Source organism: Pipistrellus hanaki, assembly GCF_964339955.1.
Source record: "Pipistrellus hanaki genome assembly, chromosome: 1".
Taxonomy (NCBI): Eukaryota; Metazoa; Chordata; class Mammalia; order Chiroptera; family Vespertilionidae; genus Pipistrellus; species Pipistrellus hanaki.
Window position 1 is genome coordinate 16,013,004 of NC_140503.1, and position 14,469 is coordinate 16,027,472.

General features: G+C 41.6%; 1 protein-coding gene across 1 annotated transcript in view; it reads left to right on the forward strand.

Moving 5' to 3' along the window:
* The window catches only part of SEL1L (SEL1L adaptor subunit of SYVN1 ubiquitin ligase), a 55,207-nt gene extending 43,055 nt beyond the window's left edge, over positions 1-12,152 (forward strand). The window contains exons 19-21 of the mRNA XM_084891546.1: positions 97-269; positions 4,771-4,899; positions 7,837-12,152. Of these exons, the coding sequence (XP_084747672.1) occupies positions 97-269; positions 4,771-4,899; positions 7,837-8,046 (512 nt within the window). The 3' untranslated portion in view covers positions 8,047-12,152. The remainder of the gene's footprint in view (positions 1-96; positions 270-4,770; positions 4,900-7,836) is intronic.
* Positions 12,153-14,469: the final 2,317 nt, after the last annotated feature.

Below are 14,469 nucleotides of genomic sequence, written 5' to 3' on the forward strand. Positions count from 1 at the left end.
TTCTGTTTTATATAATCATGTTAACAGGAAGAGAAATAACAGTGTGGTCTGTTTTAAACACTTTATTGGCAATTTTGCATTTAACTTTTGTTTAAGGCTATACTGTGGCTAGAATTAAGCTTGGAGACTACCATTTCTATGGATTTGGCACCGATGTGGATTACGAGACTGCGTTTATTCATTATCGCCTAGCATCTGAGCAACAACACAGCGCACAGGCTATGTTTAATCTGGGATATATGCATGAGAAAGGACTAGGCATTAAACAGGTAAGCAGCACATCAAATTAATGTCTGAATAATACAAACTGTGATTTGGGGGAAAGGTCTGCATTTTTATAGAAAGTAGGCTTTCTTTGGAATGTGCTCAGATTTTAGATACTAAATTGTGAGGCAGTTTTGAAATATTTCACAATATCCCCCCCCATCTCTCTCATCTTCCAGCATGCACACATATTGATATCTACACTCTTATATTTAGAATATTAAGCCAAAAACAGATTCATGAAAACAGAAAGGCAGTGCAGCTTCTTCTGATAACTCCTCATTTGAGAAACTGTCCAACCATAATCAGACTAATTCTATTGCTTCTAAATTATTTTGAAATGAATTAAGATGATTGCAATTGATAAACTTATTCCTGATTCTTTTTCAATTAAAAAAATGCTTTATTAATTACCATTACATTCAATATTATTTTCTACTACAGGCCTGGTGCACAAACATGCACCAGTGGGGTCCCTCGGCCTGGCCTGAGGGATTGGGCTCTCTGATATCCCCTGAGGGGGTTCCATATTACTAGAGGCCGAAGGCCAAGCTGAGGGCCCCACCAGAGCATGATCAGGGTCGGAGAGGGACTGAGAGAGGGCTCCAGGGTGTGTCTGGCCCATCTTGCTCAGTCCCCTTCAGTCAGACCCTAGCAGCAGGGTGTCTGTCCCCTGGTGGTCAGTGCATGTCATAGTGAGCGGTTGAGCAGCCTTAGCATATCATTAGCATATTATACTTTGATTGGTTGAATGGATGATCAGATGACTGGACACTTAGTATATTAAGCTTTTATTATTTAGGACTAGTGGCCCAGTTCACGAAATTCATGCCTGCATCCTCTCCAATCAGGGACCCCTTAGGGGATGTCCGACTGCTGGTTTAGGCACGATCTGGCAGTCAGATATCCCTCTCCCAATCTGGGACCACTGGCTCCTAATCTCTCACCTGCCTGCCTTACTGATCGCCCCTAATCTCTCTGCCTACCTGCCTGATTGCCCCTATGTGCCTCTGCCTGCCTGTCTGCCTGATTGCCCCTAACTGCCCTCCCCTGTAGGCCTGATCTCACCCGCAACTGTCCTCCCCTGCTGGCCTGATCTCACCCCCAACTGCCCTCTCTGCCTCAGCCCCCACCACCATGGCTTTGTCAGGAAGGAAGTCGAATGTTGGAAGATGGCTGGTCAGCCCAGCCTAATTAGCATATTACCCTTTTAGTAGTATAGATAGATTATATAGGATAGGATTGCTTAAATGAGGGGGGAAAGCTTTTTTTAGCAGGAGGAAATACTCTTGGCAGACAAAAATACATAATCCTCATATCTGGACTGATAGCCAGCCATATGCACTGTACTGCTAAACCAGTTATTAAAAAAATTGAACTGCTTTCTTACACCTTACACCAAACAATTGTTGCCCTTAAAACCCTCCTCACCCCCCACCTTAGGTTCTGCCTTCAAAATTCACCCGGATTAGGTTCTGATTGGTCAGTTTCTTTCTTTTCTTTTTTTTTTTTTTTTTTTTTAATATATTTTATTGATTTTTTACAGAGAGGAATAGAGAGCTAGAAACGTCAATAAGAGAGAAACATCGACCAGCTGCCTCCTGCACACCCTCTACCAGGGATGTGCCCGCAACCAATGTACATGCCCTTGACCGGAATCGAACCTGGGACCTTTCAGTCCGCAGACCGACGCTCTACTGCTGAGCCAAACCGGTTTTGGCTGATTGGTCATTTTCTATGCCTGTCAGTCAAAAGCTCTACCTCCTCAGCAGCCACTGTTTCCTCTCACTTCACCCAGATTTGGTTCTGATTGGTCAGTTCCTATGCCAGTCAGCATCAAAAGCTCTGCCTCCTAGGCAGCCTTTGGCTTCTCACACTTCACCCAGATTTTGTTCTGATTGGTCGGTTTTAATGCCAGTCGGCCTCAAAAGCTCTGCCTCCTAGGCAGCCATTGGCTCCTCACAGTTCTCCCAGATTTGGTTCTGATTGGTCAGTTTCTATGCCATTCAGTGTCTCCGGGCCTGATCAGAGAAGTGGGGCTGATCAGCAGCCCCCACGAAGCCCTGGAGAGAAAGAGAGAGGCAAGGGCTGATGAACAGCTGCCACGGAGGCTATGGATCAGACCCTGCTTCTCCAGGTTTCTCTCTGGGCCTGATCCACAGCCCCCTGGGCAGTCAGTGTTGGGTCGCTGTGCTCACAGTAGGACTGCAGGACTGACTTCTGGTTGGTCAAGCCTTTGGTCATTACAGACCCTGGGTTTTTATATATTAGGATTAGTTTCCATTGTACCACAGTGAGTCCTCCACTCCCTTCCCCTTATTTCTGATTCTTAAGCCTTCCTAGTGAAGTCTAACAGTCTTTAGACCCATGGTCTTAAGTTTTGCCCATGTACCCTTAAAATTTTTGAAAAATTAATATCATCTTGTGCATTTTTAAGTTGGCATTTAAAATTTTACATCATAAGCCAAAACTGGTTTGGCTCAGTGGATAGAGCATCAGCCTGCAGAATGAAAGGTCCCGGGTTCGATTCCAGTCAAGGGCATGTACCTTGGTTGCGGGCACATTCCTGGTTAGGGGTGTACAGGAGGCAGCTGGTCAGTGTTTCTCTCTCATTGATGTTTCTAGCTCTCTCCTTCTCCCTTTCTCTCTGTAAAAAATCAGTAATATATATATATATATTTTTTTTTTAATTTTTTTACGTCATAGTCCAGCCAGCATGGTTCAGTGGTTGAGCCAGATCTATGAATCAGGAAGTCAGGCTTCAGTTCCCAGTCAGGGCACATACCAGATTGCTGGCTCAATTTCCAGTGGGGGTGAATAGGAGGCATCTATTTGATGATTCTTTCTCATCATTGATGTTTCTGTCTCCCTTTCCCTTCCTCTCTGAAATTAAATAAATAAATAAAAATTCTCAACATAAGTTTCAAAGGGTCTAAGTTCTAGCTATTTTAAAAAAGATCATTTTTAATATAATGTCTAAATAATTTGAGATGCCCATTATTAATTTAAAAAAATATGTAGTAAATTCTTTAAATTGCATATTGCATCTTTTTCTTTTCTCCCTGAATTCATATTTTTAGTCCTGTATTCCCATTGAAATGCATACTAATTGTATGATGATTAATATAAAAATCACGTGTAAGTTGTGACCTTTGTAAAATACACCTAGGAATTAAGACTAAAGTCATATAACTCTGATATTACTTTTATAATAGGTTAGAAAACAAGAACCTAATCAGTGTGCTTTTCTCATCTCATTTAATATGTAATGTAATAGGATGTATAGGTTATCTAAATTCTTACAGAAAAAAAGAATGTGATAAAAGGCATCAAAGTGATGAGAAGGAACTCTAGGATTCAACTTTTAAGAATAATTACATGTAAAAATAACAGTAAATCCATTCATTTTTATAAGACATCATAATGACCTTTTCCCATTTTGTTCTTATTTTTTAAATGAAAGAGACATTCCTACTACTAAAATTTAATTAGTATCTAGTTAACTAGAAAAATATTAAATATTAATAAGATAAGGATTGGTTATAATTGGAATAAATAATTCAGGATATATTTGATAACTTCAATTTAATTACCCTATTTACTCAAACACATATAGTCTGTGTTATCACATAGTTTGATCCATGAGCTTGAAAAATAAGGCAGTTCAAAAAAATGTTATATATATTTTTTTAAATCAAAAACACTAACCATACTATTACAGTTGTTTGAAGGTGCCCTTCTTCTCAACTAGTGACACACCCAAGGTGCATATAGGGAATAGTTGAAAGCAATTGTTTATATTTAGATATGTGGGGGAAAGTAATCTTTAAGGCTTAGCCTTTCTTTCCCATGTCTCATGGAATTTTTTTCTAGGCGGTTGATATCCTTTGACAGTAGTCAGGGTATGAAAGTAAGGTTGGTAAATGAAAATTTCACAACTCCCATCATCCCATTCTACATATATCTGAATACTCCAACCTGTGCCAAAATTACCTGTGACTTGCTTTGCCCTTCACAGAAATCTGTCTAAGACAGGGAGACACAGGATGTGCCTTAACAGCGTCCCTGCCAATGTCCTTTGGGAAATCTTGACTGTCTACTCCATTTTGAAGTTCACTGCTCCAAACTGCTACCTGGAGCTGGCTGAAGTTTTAAGTAGGACAGAATTAACTAGCAGCTCACAGGTCAGCCCTGGAAGTGTCCAGATTAACAGTGTAATGTGCAGCTGTAAGACGGTGCAGCATTTACCTCTGAAAGTCTACACCGCAAGTGGATGTCAGATTGGAGGGGAGCATGAATGAACTCATAAAATTTTTCAATTAAATTTTTTCCAAATTAAGCTGTTAGGTAATTAAAGAACTATTATCCAATTACAATGTGGGTTCTTCTTTAGGCAAGGGAAATTTTAAAATGAAACTTGAAAGATAAGATACATTTTCCTAATGTATAAACTAAAAGACAATTATTTTTAATTTAACAAGAAATGAATTTGGGTTTATCTTATAGGATATTCACCTTGCAAAGCGTTTTTATGACATGGCAGCCGAAGCAAGCCCAGATGCACAGGTACCAGTCTTCCTAGCGCTCTGCAAATTGGGCGTCGTCTATTTCTTGCAGTACATACGGGAAGCAAACGTAAGTGGCCCACGCCTTTCAGTTAAATACAGATGTTGTAACCTCAGTCCAGAGACTTGTATTTTAAATGTTGGTGAAGAGGGGAGGAGTAGCCTGCGAGGTACCCACAGCCCTCATCTGGTGAGGGATGGATGTGGCCACAAAGCTGTTAATAGTTTTCAGGCAGCATCACAAGTGGTCCCCAGTGCTAAAGCATTTTGCATTGATGCAGATGTTTCCTGATTCGGGGAAAACTGAGACTGACCCATGGCAATTTGAAGCAGTAGTTAACTAAATTCAGTAAACATTAAATCAGATGACTATCTGCCTACAAATGACTCAGACCTCCCTTAGAAAAAGAGAATTTAGAAAAGGAGGAAGAAGAAGTAGAACCTGAGAACCTGCCCAGGCTGTTGCACTTCTGATTCCTGTGGTAGTGAAACATGTTAAAACCACCACCAGAATTTGTTCTCTAAAAATACCTTGAACTATTTAAATAAGCTAAAGGTAGAATCTAGACAGGAGATGGGTTAGCCATTCTCTTCTAAGCAGCCGACTTTAGTTAACAACACTTACGTGTTGCTCTTAAGTTCTCCAGTTTTGCATTTTGTTTCCAGAACCTAGAGTTCGTCATAATGGATTAACTAGTACAGCATTGGACTCTGAAAGTCTTCATATATATGCAGAAACAAGGGCTACTGAACTTTAATTCATTCTGGGGACGGATGGTGTTGCCAATCTTTGGTTAACATCTTTCAGAACAGGTGGATACCTCATCTCAGCGATGGATGCCAGAATGGATTCCCTCCTGTTTTACACAGATATTAATGTGGTCCTGGTGCTCCCGCATCCATAAAGAGAAGTTTGACTTACCCCTCATGCAGCCTTAGCCCGTGCTACTGAGGGCCCCATGGATAGGGCTCCAGAGGACTGAGATGTTGAGCTCTGTGCTACCAGTATCTTATGCATTTGTAATGGCAAATTTACAATTGCTTGGCAGCCTGGGCCAGGACTGTCCCCCCTGCTAATTGACAGATCTTTGTTCCTTCAGTTAAAAGCTAACAGTGTGGTAGTGTGCTATTGATATTTCTTTGCCAGGACTATTCCAGACCCTGTCTCTAACAATTTTAAGACTAATAAACTATTGATTTACAGGCTAGGATTTGATCATGCAATAAAATATATTCTTTCTTGCCGAAGCCGGTTTGGCTTAGTGGTAGAGCGTCTGTCTACAGACTAAAAGGTCCCAGGTTCGATTCCGGTCAAGGGCATGTATCTTGGTTGCGGGCACATCCCCAGTAGAGGGTGTGCAAGAGGCAGCTGGTCGATGTTTCTCTCTCATCGACGTTTCTAGCTCTCTATCTCTCTCCCTTCCTCTCTGTAAAAAAATCAATAAAAATATATTTAAAAATAAAATAAAATATATATATTCTTTCTTTTTAAGACAGAAATATAAAGACAATAAAATGCTCTGTAATCCTACCATGTAGATATTCTGCCTTAAAAAAAAAAAGTAATATCCTGCCAGTGTGGCTCAGAGGTTGAGTGTCAACCTATTAACCAGGAGGTCATGGTTCAATTTCTGGTCAGGGTACATGTCCAGGTTGCAGGTGTTTACCCAGTAGGGGGCATGCATAAGTCAGCCAATCAGTGATTCTCATCATTGATGTTTCTTTCTCTCCCTCTCCCTTCTTCTCTGAAATCAGTAAAAATACATTTTTTAAAAGTAGTAAGTATTCATGTCAAGAAAGTTGAAATAGTAAGATAAACACAAAATCTCCCATCTCCATTCCCTCCTCAGGAAACACAGTTAATAGTTTCTTGTAATCTTTTCAAAAAAATATGGTGCCTGTACTGGCAAATATATATTACTAGAGTCCCGGTGCACGAAATTTGTGCACAGGTAGGGTCCCTAGTCCTGGCCAGTGATTAGGGCCTATTGGGGCCTTTTGGCTGCCTGGTGGGGCCTTCCTTCATTCCGCACTGCCCCCTGGCGGTCGGCGTACGCCATGGTGAGCAGTTGAACTCCTGAGGAGACACTTTGCATATTAACCTTTTATATAGAGAGAGGGAGACCTTTAAAATGTGATGTTATTTAAACACAAGGATTATACCCATCTCTACTTTCTTTGTGAATAAATGGCAGTCAGAAAATAAGAGGAATCACTTAAGTGACATAGGACAATTAAAATATCATAGACTAGCACAGCCAATGTGGTTCAGCAGTCGAACATGGAGGCCATGATTCGATTCCAGTCAGGGCACATGCCTGCGTTGCGGGCTTGATCCCCAGTAGGGGGCATGCAGGAGCGCTGATTGATGCTGTTTCTCTCATCAATGTTTCTATCTCTCTGTCCCTCTTCCTTCCTCACTCGCTCTCTAAATATATATTTATATCCTGTATTTATCATAGACTAAGACTATGACTTTTAAGTTCAAATTCAGGTGTTATATATTTACTTAAATCCTGACCAGAAAGCACTAGACATTCCTCTATGAAACATTTGGACTCTGCCGTCTTCAGTTATCTGAGAGAAGTGATAACATAGCTCCGTGACACTAGAGCAGAGCTTCTTGGCCACTGTGCCCTGACTGCATATGGGCTCCCAGTGCCCTGAGACTGACAGTTGTCCCGGACCCTCCCTCTCCCCCAGTGCCCATCTCAGATATTTTCTGGGGGAAATTGTTGGGAATGAGTGCATTAGGTTGCTGATGGAAGGAAACCCTCCCAGACGCTTCACATGGTCAACTGTTAGGAAATAATAGCTGTTCCTGAGACACATTATTTTTTCAGTTTCAGTTTAAGGCTTTTTAAACCCTTTTAAAAATAAAAACACTGAAAGATGTCCCTAAAACCAGTTATTTTAATAAGTTCTGTATTTATCTCTAATTGGTGATGTTATGTTCCTGATTTCTTCTCTGACATGTGAACATGATGATTTTTCTATTCCCGTTAAGATTCGAGATGTATTTACCCAAGTTGATATGGACCAGCTTCTGGGACCTGAGTGGGACCTTTACCTCATGACCATCATCGCGTTGCTGCTGGGAACAGTCATAGCCTACAGGCAGAGGCAGCACCAAGACATGCCCGTCCCCAGGCCCCCCGGGCCACGGCCGGCACCACCCCAGCAGGAGGCGCCACCGGAGCAGCAGCCGCCGCAGTAATAGCCTGGATCAGTGACAACCAAGGGAATCGTCTGCAGAGAACTCCTGCGTTCGGTCTGGGACTCGGGCTCCGTGGCCACCTGCTGGAAGAGGCACAGGAAGCATTGAATTCCTAAAGCTGCTTAGAATCCGATGCCTTTATTTTCAGGGATAAGAAACTCTTAACCTAAACTGAGTTGAATTTCAGTGCCGTTTGGAATAACAACTCTCAGTGGCTTTCCTTTTCTTGTTTGTTCTGGAAATACGTGAGACACTCAACATAATGTCTACTGTATCCAGCTCTCTCGGGTCCTTTTGGTCATTCTCTCAGTGTGCATAAGTTCTCCAATCAACCATCCTCACGGTCTTGTGCATCGACACTTAAAAACTGATGTGCGAAAAGGAAAACCCAGTTACTCGGCAAGTTGAACCATAACATGTTTGAAAGTCTGGAAGTAGAACTTGCCTTTAACATTAAAAAAAAAAAAAAAGGCTTCAGAAACTTTTGCCAATCCACATGCAAGTACATGTATTCAGCACATTTGTTACTTTCAAAGGGAAGGAAGGGAGGTTTCGGACTGCTGGTGATGGTCATATTTTATACCACACTTCTCTCCTTCAGAGACTGAAAGGCCTTGTTAGCGTTGTGTGTGAACTTCCTTTCTTTGGAATGGAGTATCTATAAAACCTTAGGAACTGATTCCTTGAGCTAACACATGCGTTTGCTTCACCTACTTAATGCAATTTGCTTGTTTTAAGTACTCAGAGCCTTGATCTGGAAGCCAGAGGATGGACTAAGTGGGAGAAATTAGAAAGCAATATTATAAAACCCTGCATGGGGTGCTAAGGCCATAGAATAGACATCCTTCCCCAAAAGCTGACCCAGTAGCTCCCAGGACTGACTCAGTTTGCATTTCTATTGCAAAAGGAGCAGATCACCCTCCTGAATTCTCTTAAGTATGAAATATAATTGCAAAAGGTACGGCATACGGTGACTACCATTATAATACTAAGGCTGAGTGAGTCGGGATCTAGGATGCATGAAGCTCAGTGGTTGAGGACAGCCAAAGCCTGTTCATACTGTTCAGGTGGATTTTTACTTTTGCAGTTTTATGTGACAGTAGAAAGCTACTTGCTCAGCTGTCCTATTCACCACCCTCCCGCTGTGAACACTAGAAAAATAAGGCTATTCCACTTGAGAATTGTCTGATTAAACTGTATGGAAAACAACCGTGAAGAAAACTTGCGAACTTCACATATCTTGCAAATGAAAAAATTAAACAGAGTTTGTATTTCTTTCTATTGTCTGAGACTGCATTTGCACCCGAGCAGGCTTTGTAGGCCTACTGGCCTCAGTCTGTTTTCTTAACCTGTATACTCTCTCTCCACAACCCCTCACCTGTGGGAAACTTGAAGAGTTTGTTATTGTAGAGTTGTAAGACTGGTTCCTGAAGTGGGGGTTGCATTTAGAACCAGATTGCATTAGCCAGTCATGAACATGAGGGCTTTAAATGTGAAGATGTATGCTTTTTTGCTTAGATTTTATGAGACACCTGGTAAGCAAACTCTCCTCCAAGATAATCAATCACCTTCAAGTCTGAAGAGGGGATCACAGTGAGAACCCTGTGTCTGAAAGTGTATCTGAAAGGCAGAACGGTTACTCTCAAAAAGTACAATGCCACTCTGTGTAGCTCTTGTGAATATTATGTCTTGTTTGATCTCTTACATTTGGTGATTTGAGAGCAATGGATAGAATATGGGGGTGTCCTATCTGCCTCTGTCCCCACCCTTCAGAATCACTATCAGCCACTTCGTTTCAAGTTTAATTTCCTCTTTTTCCCCTCTACTACCCGCCTACTTTTTCCTTTAGCAGCATATTCTCTCTCTCTCTCTCTCTCTCTCTCTCTCTCTCTCTCTCTCTCTCTCTCTCTCTCTCTCTGTGTGTGTGTGTGTGTGTCTCCCCCCACCCCCACCCCCCACCCTCCAATGCTTGGAAAAAACATGTCCTATAACAGTGTGCACTACCAAAGCTAGATGAGAAGGGCAGTCTGTTCTCATGCAGTAACAGGCTTCCTACCAGTTTGCCACTCGCCGTGTCCTTTTTATTAGTAACTAGAGGCCAGTGCACAAAGTTGGTGCAAGAGTAGGCCTTTTCCCCAGCTGCCGGCACCGCTTCCCTGTGGCACCCGGGACCCAGGACCTGGGCTTCCCTCCAGCCGCCACCAGGCACCTGGCACCCGGGCTTCCCTCGCAGCCCCGGCTACATCCTTGTCTGGTCTAATTAGCATATTACGCTTTTATTATTCTAGATAATCCGAATACCACTTTCTTGGCCTTTTCCACTTCCTGTTTACCCTGCGTCTTTTTTGCTGCTGCAAATTCGAACGGTATTCTTAAAATAACCTAGTTCCTATGACTTCAGGCCTTCCGACTGTCTCAAAATACTCTGCTCCTTCTCAAGGAACTGGTATTTCTCCTAAAATAATGCTCAATACTTAACCTAATCAAATGGCATCCATTTGAATAAGATGACAGTAACTAAAGCTCGTTAATGTCAGTGACATTAAACTAACTCCGGGACTCGGGAGTTTTAATGGTAGCGTTTAGAGTTAGTGGGTAGAGCGGGGCTTCATTTCTCCGCGGGAGCCCATCACCCCGTCCCGGTTCCTAGTCTGTCTCTACTTGGGGCACTCTCGCTGGTGCGTTTGGTGGTTGCTCACTCCACTGTTTCAGAGTCTCCACATTAGCCCTTTGCTTCCATTTTTATGTTGCAAAGGTAGCACTGATGTTTGGGTTTCTTTCTTTTTCTTCTTTTTGTGTTTGGAGCCTTGGTTTCTGTTTTCTGAGTGAGGCTTATCTTATTTTTTTTTTTGGTTACTATTCAACGGCACAGGAAAAAAAAAATTCAGAACTCCTTTTACAAGGTTCATTCTTTAACACTTAAATGACATTAACTTGTATTACTCTTAATCCTCACGACAGTGTGTTACCCGTGTGCACATAAGGTTAATCTGCGAGGGTTTTACTGCTGAGCTGTCTGGTCTTCATGCCATTGGGAAGCTGTAGAAGCTTTTACTTGTGAACTGGTGATGATCTGATGCTTTATTTAATTAAAGGGCTACTGTTGCCTCCAGAAAACTTAAGTATTTCATATCGATTTTTTTAATTTTTTGCTTTTTCTTCAAACCCCCCCCCCCCTTTGCTCCTCATGTTTGTTCTTCAAACCAGTGTGTTGGAGGTATGCATGCAAACCTACAAATGAAGGCCACAACTCTTGGTGTGTGTGGCATGTGTATTATGTCTGGCTACATCTATAGAACACTTCCTGTCCAGAGGTCTGGACTGGCATTTCACACGCACATTTCCAAATAAAATGCTTCCAGTAACACAGACCCTTTACCTGTCAGGGAGGGCAGCATGGGCTCCGTTTGCCCCAGTGACATCTCATATTTGTTTTCAAAGTGAGTGTCATACATGTTGCACAATATTAGGACTAGAGGTGTGCCAGAAATAAAGCAAAAGAAATTTCTATTTTCATGAAGGTATTTTTATCAGTCATGGCTCACAAATATAAGTGAAAATATAACATTTCTGAAGACCAGAAATTGTCTGAGACACTCCCTGATTTTTAATGTGGAGCAGTCATTGCAAAGTAGCTAAATTTCTCCTTCCACTTGGTATTTCAAGAAAATATAAAATAGCCCACGTAAAAAGAGATTTGTGTTTTAAAGTGACTATCTGCACAAGTAAAGATCTGATTTTGTGTGCATGAAAGGGACGTCTTGGGCATGTGCAAAGAGTCATCTCGCGTGTGCTGTATTTTCTATTTGGAATGACACGCAAGCTGACACTATTCTCTGATTTATAACAAGAAATCAATGTTGAAACGATCAAGGTGCAACCACTATCAATAATTGAGGAGAAGCTTTGAAAGACGGTAAGCTGGCATCGGAAGGAACACCATGGCAGACTCTTTTTTGTAAATTTATTTTGTATTTAATTAAATACAGTATAAAGGCTGGTGACGTGTAATATAACTGTGTAAACAAATCCTGTTAATAGAGAGATGTACAGATTCGTTTTGTACTGTACCTTGAACCTTGTGAAATAAAGATCCTACCTGGTTATCCTGTGTGCTGGAATGTGCCCCGACTAAGCACCTTCCCGGGCGGCCTGTGCTTCAAACACCAGTGGTTCCATTTCTTTCTTTCTTTTCTTTTTTTTTCTTTTTTTTAATATATTTTATTGATTTTGTACAGAGAGGAAGGGAGAGAGATAGAGAGTCAGAAACATCGATGGGAGAGTCATCAATCAGCTGCCTCCTGCACACCCCCTACCGGGGATATGCCCGCAACCAAGGTACATGCCCTTGACCGGAATCGAACCCGGGACCCTTCAGTCCCCAAGCTGACGCTCCATCCATTGAGCCAAACCAGTCTCGGCATTTCTAATGAATCTTTTTTGCAATTTCAGAAGCCTCTGGGAACATTTATTTGGGGAAGTTTGCATCCATCTTCCCTTTCAACTCCTGAAATTCAGGTTTCTATATGTTAACTCTTACCCAGAGGAGACCATGAATTTACTAGGAAATGTTACCATTTTTTCCCCCCAGCCAAATACATAATAAGCATGATCCACTTTAATCCTGAAGACAGGAAAAAGTATCTCAAGTTTCTTTATGCATGACCTTGTCCCAGAAAGTTTTCAGAGGGCTTACAGAGCTGCAGACCATACAAAGATAAAATTTATGTAAAACAAGCCATCTGATCTAAGGGTAAAACAAAAAATACAGTATTAAAGCAGGAGTGAACCTGACACACAAAAGGCACAGCAGAAATAGGCTGACCAATCTGACCCTCACTTCCTAGAAATCGCCAATTCGAAAAGGAAATTGAGCTAAAACGTTCCTGCTTTGAAGCATCTGATTATTGGCTAAAAAGTGTGATGATGCAGACTGCAGCAAATGAGAAATTCGATCTCAGATTCTACCGGGAGTACAACCAGCCACCCCAGATGTCCGTGACTGACCTTGGCGAAAATAAAAGCGTTGGGGGAGTCAGAGCCTTGGCATGCGCAGTTGGCTCCTTCAACCACAGTTGGGTGTGATGCCTATTTACCACTGAGCCCCTTTCTGACAAGTCATCAAAACGAGTCCTCTGTCGTCATTGGATGTGACTTGATGAGAAACAGCCTCTAACTTTTTATAACACTAACGTTGGTTATACTAGCCTTAAAATTTGCTTATTCTATGTTACAGCAAATATATAGATATATTTCAAGTAAAACATTAGAAGTAATTTCTGTAGAAGAAATTAGGGGGGGAAAGGGACGGCAGATTTTTCTTGCTTTCTGGTTATTTATCAGATACTTGAATAGTCAAGTAAAAATAGAACAAGCTTTAGAATCTTCCAGTTCAAAAGGAAGTGCAGCAGTGATGGGCCTTGTATATTTCTCCCCGTGTCATTTCTGCCACTATGTGGAAGCCATCAGCTTACACAAGCTTATTCTTGGATCCCAAAATTTCTACTAACCTTGTAAATTTTTTTGTTAGTATCACATTTTGAGCAAAACTCTGACATTCCTGGTAGCCAAATTTTTTTTTTTTTTTTTTTGGGGGGGGATCTGGATTAACTTCTTTTAAACATGACCTAGTGTTAATGCCAAATTGTGTATTAAGTCCTACATAATTTTCTCTCATGTAATTGAGTAGAATGTGGCCAGTTAATTGGCTTAGAAATTCATATAAATATGTTCAGTTGTTACTCAATCCAGTTTCCCTCTGCCTCGAATAGAACTCGATTAATTAGCCTGCCAGAATTTAAAGGAATTTCTCCTAAGACTTATAAGTATTACATAAGAGATTCAAGTATCCTAAACAGGGATTCTAACTTTGAAAATAAAGGTTGAGTCATGGAGTTTTGCATGATTCAAGATTTAAAGGTGAACAACGGAAACTGCCGTTCTTGGCAAGAGTTATATCAGGATGTGAAAGCACAGCTGTGAGTTTCAGAATTGGCGCCTCTGGGTTTCCCCACAGCCCTGCCTGTGGTTTGTTTTTTCTTAGGGAAACTTGAGAGATTGGTTTGCTTGCTCTGAATGAAATCTTTTGAAATCGGTAGAAACTAATCCTGGTGGTACAAGGGAGGAGGGGAAGAAGGAATCATCTAGCTCAGTGGTCAGCGAACTCAGTCAACAGAGCCAAATATCAACAGTACAATGGCTGAGTTTATTTTGAGAGCCACATTTTTAAAATATATTTTATTGATTTTTCACAGAGAGGAAAAGAGAGGGATAGTTAGAAACGTCGATGAGAGAGAATCATCGACCAGCTGCCTCTTGCACACCTCCTACTGGGGATGTGCCCGCAACTAAGGTACATGCCCTTGACCGGAATCGAACCCGGGACCTTTCAGTCCGCAGGCCGACGCTCTATCCACTGAGCCA